Here is a 9711-nt window from a genome sequence, read left to right as displayed (position 1 = left end):
AGAAGAAGACTGCATTCACACCCCTTCATAACCCCCAGAACAGAAGCCCTGGATTATAGAGACCCTGCAATGGACTTGCAAGCCCCCCTCACGGCTTCCCTCTGGTCCTGTTGGGAGAGGGGAGGTGTTAGGAGGAGGAAGAAGAACCTAGGACCTGGCCGTCACATTTCACATCTGCAGATGTTTAAATATCAGCTCTCACTAATGTTTGGCTTCAGAAAACGAAAATGGGATTGTCGTATTCCTAGATAAAATTTAATCCCCAGAAAACAAAAGTTTTTAATATTGCTGATCCAGTGACCCCAAAAAATAAGAACAGAAGAAAAAGTTTAATGTCTCATTTGTGCTTCTCTAAATAGATTAAAATAGAACTTAAGATTTCATTATAAATTTGGATATAATACATTAATGAGGGTCACACTGAAAACATTGTGCTCTCATTATACCATTAAGAATTGATATTGCATTTGTTTGGAATTCATTTTCCCTTTTAATGCTTTGAAATAATATTTTAATAGCATAATTCATTAAGTTGTATGAATGAGAAATATGCATATATTATCATAAGTTAGGAATAGTAACTCTAATATACAGTATAGATAATATGTATACATAGAGATATATGGATGAAACAGGTAGATTTACTATACTATACTATATATGCTTTTAATACATAACCAATTGGTTAACTGTAAGAATGGCTTTCTTATTTTTCAATGGTTTCATCGTTATTAAAATAATTAAACCCAGAGAATTTTAAAGTACACACATACAAATACGCACACGTAGAGAAAATGACATTCATAGCTTAACCTTTCTGTAGAGGTGGAATATCCCTTCTAAACATTATAATAATGTGGTTAGGACCCAGATGTGTGTACGAGACACACATATGTAGTGGTACAAACATCATTTTTCTTGTGTGGGAGTCAAGCAGGTCCTGGGTAAAATTGTAAGTTGGGAAAAAGTTGTTTTCAGGTCCTTTCTGGCTTTTTTGCGTTGACCCAATAATCTCTTCAGCCGCCTTCCCCAGGCCCTCTCACCACCACAGGCTACTCGGGTACCTGGGGGAAGGTAATACCTTTAACATCCTGTCCCCCCAGTTTGCTTCCCTCCTCCTTCCCGGGGCCCTGTTCCCACAGGAGGGAAACTATGGGAAACAGCACCTTCACGTTTGCCAAATTAGGGACTTAGAGTCCGTGAGTGCTGTGAGGGTTTCAGCTTTTTCTGTTTCCTTTTGTGGATGGATGAAAATGTTACAGGCGTATTCTGAATCATGACACGGCCTGCCTTAGCTGAACGACGCATGCCCATATTTTATCTGTGAGCTGGTTTGGGGAAGCTGCTATAGTCCTTCCCTCCGCCCCCAGAGATATTCTTAGCTGTTATTACTCAGGGCTATGACTCAGCTCTGAAAAGCTGAGCATTAGCTAATCTGAGGAACAGTACTGTAACAGGTACTGCACTCGCCCCCCCCCCATTCACTCAGCAAGTATTGACTGGACTTCATTCCCGACCTTGCGCTTGGAACAGGGATGGGGTCTATCAGTGAACAAAACAAAGAGCCTTGTGCTCCAAGAACATACATTCTAGCAGAAAGACAGACAATAGTAATAAACGCAACAACGAAGCTAGACCCCGAAACGGTCTGTGAGGGATTCTATCACAGATGAAGGTAAAACGAGAGTGCTGGGTTGGGGATGGGGTGCGGTTCAGGCTGCACTTGTAAGTAGTGTGCTTGGAGCAGCCTCATCGAGAAAGTGGCATTTGAGCATGTTTGAAAGATTTGGGGGATCTAGCCATGTGCCCAGGCACATCTGGGGGATGAATGAGTTTCCTTTAATAAGAAAACTAAGTAGAGAAGGTACCAAATTATATTCTTTCATGTCAAATTATAATTCCTCAATCCCTGAGGGATGTTGAAGTTAAAAAATATATATGTATATTACTGACCAAATCGTGTTATTTTTCCATATAAATGCAGAAATATTCAAATACAGCTTTGCTGATGAAAATGCCACAAAATGATGTCTGTGTGGAGGTGGTCTAAAAAGTAAAGGATGACAGGAAGAGCACACACGTAGAAACATATTGTTAGGTGGTTTGTTTTTTTAATTCACTTATCAAAAAATCAAAATTTTCTTTGAGCAAAATGAACACCGAATATGATTTTTTTGTTATTAATCAAGTGCCTAAGTTTAACGTAACATACCCGGGTCTCGGTGTTCTGACCAGCTCTTAAGGTGAGTGACTTTATTTTCCAGGTCTGTCTTCTCAAACGAAAATCCTTGCATCAGTTCTTCAGGTTTCTCATTTAGCTTCTGGTTCCTTTGAAATGTTGGGGACCTTTCTCTAGTAAGCATCATTTTAACGCTGTGAACGTAATCCCGCAGCCCATTAAGACAGTGGTTAAACCGAATAAGTCTTAGGAGTAAAAAGCATCCCTTTGGTGCCGGCCCGAGTGGCTCAGTTGGCTAAGAGCTCACTCAAGAGTGCGAGCTCTGAGCAACAGTGGTTTGATGCCCGGCCCAAGCCGAGCAGCTGCTGAGCTGCCAACAGGTGGCAGGATGGCTCAGCTAAAAAAAAAAGCATCTCTTTGCCTCTCCAGCTGCTCCATGCCATGAGTACGTGGCATATTTTTATAGGGAGGAATGCCTGAGACACTTGTTAGGAAGTTAAAAACACCTTTCCAAAACTCCATTGCTTGAAAGAAAATGCATTTGAATTTTATCAGTGGGCTAGGAAAGCCCATAAAGCTAACAAAATCGTAGGGGAACACGCATATGCTTTCTTTTCCCTGCCTCTGCCTTAATTCAGTTAGGAGCAGTTCATTGTAGCAGCTACTTCACTTGAGAAACCCTGCTGTGATGTAAGCAGTGAAAGCTTCCTCTTGAAGGCACAGGGTGTGTCCTTTGCTCTTTCAGATAAGGAGACAAGGCGGCATCCAGCTCCTGGTGGACCTGCTGGACCATCGGATGACGGAAGTCCACCGTAGTGCCTGCGGGGCCTTGAGAAACTTGGTGTATGGGAAGGCCAACGACGACAACAAAATCGCCCTGAAAAACTGCGGCGGCATCCCAGCGCTGGTCAGGTTGCTCCGCAAGACCACGGACCTGGAGATCCGGGAGCTGGTCACAGGTTAGAGCTCTTATTAACAGCATGGTTGACACCTGGGATCCATTGGCTGCTTTCCGGCATGGTAGCAAGTGTGCTAACTCAGTGATGGTTCAGTCCCCTCAGAGGGCTAGTAACCCAGGCAGCTCCAGCGGGGGTTGCAAATGACGAAACAAGAGCATGTCGAGTGTAACTCACATGGATTGAACAAATTAAATCATTAGAGTCCTGTAAACATAATCCTCACTGATATCCTATGACCGCGTTGCAGCCTTGGTCATTTGATCTAGGAGGAGTTGAGCACCTTATAGTACCCATGGGCCACCATTAGAATGGCATTAATAATAACTCATAAAAGCACAAGTTATCTGAGTTATTGTTGATAAGGTATATATTCTGGGTTATACTGTGCTTAACAACAGACAGCTTATCTTACTTAACAGCCAGTTGCTCGAATGAAATGTTTACCGTATTGGTATTACCTAATGGTAATACGTAATGGTATTTTGTATTAAGGAACTTTCCAAAAGTGAACACGAGAGAAAGCCTTTCCATGAGCAGAGAGCTTTTGAGTTTTGTAAAATAGAGATAATGATGAATAACCCGCTCATAGAGCCATAAGGATTAATGAATGAGGGCTTGGAAAGCATTTAACATGTACATTTCTTAGAACATATGTGGACACAGTGAACATTAGCCATTCGCTCTGGCGCCTCACTTCTTAAAACTGTGGTTTTACTGGCTGGCCTGCTGATGACATTGGTGGCCTCGATGTGGGATTTCAGGTTACTCTTCTTGATTATACACCTTGCTGTTCTAGGTGCTATTAAGTTTGGGGTTCATCACAGTACCCCATTCAGGCAAGTATTTGGCAAATGGATTGCAAGGTTGACTCTCAGAAAAGAATCTTTTAATTACCTGGGATTGCACTGACCTCCTGACTTGACTGTAACATTTCCTTGTAGCTATGCTGATGGAGTCTCTGTGAGTTTGTTTACTTCAGGACATATGTTACTCAAACTGGAGTCATAAATATTTGTTTAATCTTGGGTCGAGAGTCCCAGCGTCAGGATACTTTCCTAAATTCACGCCCTTTAAGGTTATTGTCACGCCTCTGTCACTGAATTAGAACTAGAACCCACTGTGTATTTTTCTCGAAGTGAAGAATTGTCTTTGTGGAAAAGAATCGTTGTGAAGGGTTACAGTGTTGTTCAATTAATGTTTTACAGTAAGCTAACATAGAGTGACCTGAATCAGGGAAGATAAAGCTATTGTTATGCCTATATTATGATGTGTAGGATAATTTGGGGGTAAGCATAATGACTGATAATATACCTGCCTTTATGGTTGTGAACACGCGTCCTTATTTTCATGGACTGTGTTTCAATTGGAAATGCCTGCAACAGAAAGGCAATTTCCCCAGCGTGTGATGGAAAACAAACCTCATGGGCTTTCAGTGCATTAGCACCTTGTCAATGGATGCATGAGGCCAACAGAAATAAAGGAACACCTGCTGCTGTTTACCTGTGCATCCATTTCATGATCTGAAAAGAATTGGATTTTACTAAAATTTGGATTTGCTCCCACACAAAACCCTTGCCTGGAAGCACAGACCTCCGTTGTGTCTTATCACATGCAAAAGGTTGAGGTGATTGATAGCTTAAACCAGAAAGGAGATGGCGGCACTGCCTCTGTCCCGTGACACTGCCCACTGCAGCAGGCCTGGTGTCTTCTGATATTTGAAGCCACTGTGAAGGACCTGATGGTTGGCTACTCTGTCACCTTAGCGCTGCTTCTGATAGATGCTGGGTGTCACCCATCCTATGCACTTGGGCGACATCAGAAATTTCTCTGTGAGCCTCCTTTGGAACATCAGAGGCAGAATGTCTCTAGAATGTCAGGAGTTTTCTTTCCTGGGGAAACTTTGGCTGTAGGAAAGAGGCTAGTACTTAGAGAGTATGTATGGCTCTTATTTGGCTCCTTTTGAGAACAAAGGTTTGTACCCATTGTCATGTCCTGACTCACCGTTTCTTCATCAGCGTGTGCTGGTGGCTGAGACTCTGTCCTCGTCCCCTCTGAGAAGAAATGCTATCTTCTGCCATGGTGCCACCCGAGCCATCACAGCCCAATCTATTCAGTGTGACACTGGGCGCTACTTCAATACCTGTTTTCTGCCTTTTCTGAGGCAGGGTCTTATTGTGCTTGGCTGAACTTTAGGCATAAATTTCACCTTTTTCAAAGAAAAACTGTTGTCATAACACTTTGATGGGCTGAAACTCATGGTTTCTGCAGTCACCGTGATGGATACTATTGAAAACCAACCAGCCCCTGGTCAAGCCACCTCTCTAGGAAAGGAAGTCAGAAGTGAGCAGCTACGAGAACATTCCAGCTGGAAGGAACAGCTGCTCCAGGCCAGTGCGGAGTAACAGAGCCTTCTAAATGCCCATGCCGGCAGAAATCTGAGGGCGCCTAGCAATCCACGGGGCTCTGCTGCCTTCTGTTTAGACACAGCATCAGCAATGCACATCTAGGCCGAGCTGACTCCACGGCCTGATACAAAAGTCAAATGAGGCGAATGGATTCCCCTCAAAGGGCCTTAGAGAGTCATGTTCACCTTCAGCACCAGCCCACGGTCATCTGCCAAAGTGACCAATGAATGCTTGGAATCTTTGGGCTACTACAGAGCTTTCGGAGTCCAGTATGTTAGTACGGGTAACCTAATTTAACCTCCAGGTCATCAAACCCTCCATTTCTTTTATCTGTTATTATCCTTCCACTCCTCCTCCGAGACTTGTTTCTGCCGGAGTCTGATGAGCTCTTTTCCCTACAGTAAGCCTTTCTGTGTAAATCCAGGCCTCTGTTCATTCCTCAGTTGTCATTTCTCAGATGCTTTTGAATTTCTAGAGGGTCAGGTGTGTGCTACGCCTTGGACATCCGCATGGGCAGGGGTGGCGTTTGGTGACCTCACCAGCACCCACTGTGATGGGTGGGTCCCTCTTCTGAATTGTCACACCCATGCACTCCTGGCAGCTAACTATTAACAGGGACATCCCTGACAAACGTGTCCACATTTTGGAAACTTAACTGGATAAGTAGCAAGGGAGTCGATGGCTCTGGAGGGTAGAGTAGAGTAATTGTAAAAAGGCTCACTTCTGTTGCCACAAGGCCCCTCCTCAAATCCGCTTTGAGATTGGGTTGGATACTCATGCATGAATTCAATAAAACAATGACTTAAAAGTAGCACATATGCCTTTTACTACCTTTGTAATTCTTCAGTTACAAATTCTACAGAGCTCAGCCAGAAATAACGACTCAGGACATTACAGGAGCCTTCCTACAGCCTCCTTCTGGCTTCTTAGCGAAGGTGTGAACACAAACGTGTGCTGAAAACAAATCGTAGGGCATACTACCCTTTGAGTTCCTCTGTAGATATTTACAAACTAGGATAGTTTCTACACAAATACTCAAAGGAACCGTTTTAGTTATTTTTAAAAAAATAAAACATGTTTATAAGCCAGACTTTAGATTAGACCTAGGTTATATATCCAGAAGGATCTAGAGTGCCAACTTGTAAGCAATAAAAGACTAAAAGAAAGAAATGATCTTGCAGAGCTTTAAATTATTTACTGGGTATTCCTTGGCAAACAATTATAAAGTGTTAAAATTTGAGGTATTTACATGCATTTAGTGAACACAAACATGCATGCTTAAAAACACAGCTGCCTGTTTGCAGTGCAGTATCTGTTCACAGCAGAATATATTTTGCTACTGCCCGTTAGGCCCTGCGATAAATACTTTTCTTCCTATATAATAATTACTGTGAGACGATGATCAGAATTTTATTTAAATCCAGTTAAAGCCATTATATTGTTAGCCATAATTTGAAATGCTCCAAAGCAAATAAACTTTGATTAGAAAATGCTGCATGTCCTTTGGGCTTGACTAATATAGTTTTTCTCTCTGTAAATATGGCAATAATCAGCCTAAATTTTGAAATGCTCAACTAAAAATTTCAGGATGCTTTACATATCATAATAAAACTGATTTTATTGAACTATAAAACTTAACAAATAAGTGTTATTTCAGTTGAAAGCAAATGTAAGAGTTCTACTTCTTCAAGAGCCGTATATTCTTTGACCTTCAACTTTGCAAATCCAAATAGTGTTTTCTTTTAATTAAGGAGCTAGGCCTCAGTCTCACTATTTGACTTAGTAGTATCAGATCAGTTGATTTCATGCCTTGTCTTCAAAGGACTCTGTTGTAAGTTGAATTATGACCCCCAGAATCCAAACCTTAGTCCCTCAAAATGTGACTCAGATGTAATTAGTTAGGGTCCTAGAGTAGGGTGGACCCTTAATTAGATAAGGCTGGTGTCCTTAGGAAAAGGGGAAATTTGAACACAGATGCACACTGGGAGAACACCATGTGAAGTTGAAGGCAGAGACCAAGGTGATGTTCTACAAGGCAAGGAACACTGCAGATGACCAGCAAACCATCAGAAGCTCAAGGGAGGCATGGAACAGGTTCTCCTCCCAGCCCTCGGAAGGCTCCAACCCTGGTGACCCCTTGATCTTGGACTTGTAGCCTCCAGAAGCATGAGACAATACATTTCTGAGTTTCTATTGTTTAAGTCACTCAGTCTGTGATCTTTCATTATGAAAGCTTCAGGAAGCTGATACAGACCCCAGTCCAGACTGTTGTTCACCTTTTCCCAGAGGTGAGAAAACACATTTGTTGGTCAGAAAAAGAAGCAATGCAGATAAAGGTGGACCTGTGAGGGTTTTAATAGTGTTTCTGTGTTTAAAATAAACAGGACCCTATTAACCTGATTTCTTAATGCATCTTCTTAAAGCAACTACTTGTGAAGGATTGGAAGCAACAAAAATGATCATTAAATGCGTTGTCTTTTCATTTTTTTCAATCAAAGTAATAGATAAATACAGTCAAAAAACAAAATAGTATAAAAGTGCTTTTAAAGGCAACAACAGTCTCCTGCCTCATCTGCCCTCCTCCCAGATCCCAAGAGGCCTTCCGCCTTAACTTTCTCTTTGTTTTGCTTTGTGTTTTTAGTTTTTTCATGGTTATTCCATGTCTTTAAATAATATGCTTATTTTACTCTAAATTAGTTCTCATAGGCTTTTCATACTGATGTTCTGCTATGATGGAGGAGGATGTTTCTCATTTTCATCACCCCGGTCTTCTCCTTCTTACCGAAATGGTGGGTTCGTTGTCCTTGGTCCCTCTGCAAATGTAATCAGTAACTTTAAAGTTAAGGCTCCATTTCTTCCATCTAACACAGACATTAACTCTTATCACCCCTTTTGTAAGCTAAGGCTATTGGTGCTCCTATGTCTTCACCCTTCCCGGTTCACAGCCTCTGTCGTCATACTTGACTTTTAACACTGACAGTGTTGACCACATGTGCAAAAAGCAAACTGATGGTTGCTAGACGGGTGGGGGATGGGGGATGGGTGAGAAAGGTGAAAGGATTGGAAGGCACAAATTGGTGGTTACAGGGTAGTCACGGGGATGTGAAGTGCTGTATGGGAGTATAGTCAGTAACTCTGTAAAACTGTGTAAGGTGTAAGTTGTCAGATGGTGCTGGACTTGACAGGGGGATCACTTCATGGCTTGTATGGATGCCTGTGCTGTGCACCTGACCTAATAAAAAATAGTATTGAATATCAACTAGAATTACATATATCTATATATATATATATATATCTATACCTATGTCACAGGATGTAAAGTACAGCATAGGGAATATAATCAATGGTAGGGTAATAGCTATGTACGGTGTCAGATGGGTAGTAGACTTGTTGGGGTTATGACTTTGTGAGGAGTGTAAATGTCTAATCACTATGTTGTTTTGTATACCTGAAACTAATAATAATTTTAACAATAGATTCATAAGAAAAGGAATATGAAATCCAGAGACCAGCCTTTGCATTATGATGGAGGAGCAGATCCATGTGGTACCCTACAGTCACACCCCCCCCCACCTCAGGGGTCCAATGTGATGGTTCTTGTCAAAGGAGTACATTTCTAGCATCGTATCTGAATGGGTCCTCCATCCACTACAATGCCACCAACTCAGCTTTGTCCATGATTTTAATCATCATTAATTCCCTGGTTTTCCAAAGATCTCACTACCAGAATCTTCTGTGTTTGGCGGCACATTTGGATGATACCTCTCAAGACCTGCTGCACAGTTCTCATTTGGAGCTTCTGTCACCTCGATTCAAGGCCTTTCTCTTTCTTGGTTTACTCTCTTGTAAATTCCTTTTAAAAAGGTGCTTAGAAGATGAAATTCTGATAATGTCAGTATTAAACCTTCGTACATGGTTGATATTTACTGGCTATGGATGAATAGAAAATTATTGTTCTGATGCCTGTTTTCTATAATTGAACTTTATCCTTGATACTATAAAGCCTGTGATGAGATACCTAGGTCTGTCGGTGCCTTTTTTTAAAAAAATGTATTGGTATTGAACACTTCCAATTTAAAGAATCATGACCTTCTTTGTCAGAAAATTATCTTGTTATTTTATTTAAAATTGATTCATTTTTCTCTGTTCTCTTTCTGGAATTATTGTT

At 41.5% G+C, this 9711-nt stretch overlaps 1 protein-coding gene across 7 annotated transcripts in view; it reads left to right on the top strand.

Annotated features, from left to right (window-relative positions):
- The window catches only part of CTNND2 (catenin delta 2), an 848542-nt gene that overhangs the window by 634574 nt on the left and 204257 nt on the right, over window positions 1-9711 (top strand). For all 7 annotated transcript variants that reach the window (XM_019665518.1, XM_019665517.1, XM_019665519.1 and 4 more), the window contains one exon: window positions 2925-3138. In XM_019665518.1, coding sequence (XP_019521063.1) covers window positions 2925-3138 — 214 coding nt within the window. The remainder of the gene's footprint in view (window positions 1-2924; window positions 3139-9711) is intronic.

The sequence above is a fragment of the Hipposideros armiger genome, unplaced genomic scaffold (assembly GCF_001890085.2).
Source record: "Hipposideros armiger isolate ML-2016 unplaced genomic scaffold, ASM189008v1 scaffold_445, whole genome shotgun sequence".
NCBI lineage: Eukaryota > Metazoa > Chordata > Mammalia > Chiroptera > Hipposideridae > Hipposideros > Hipposideros armiger.
This window is presented reverse-complemented; position numbering and strand designations above follow the sequence as displayed.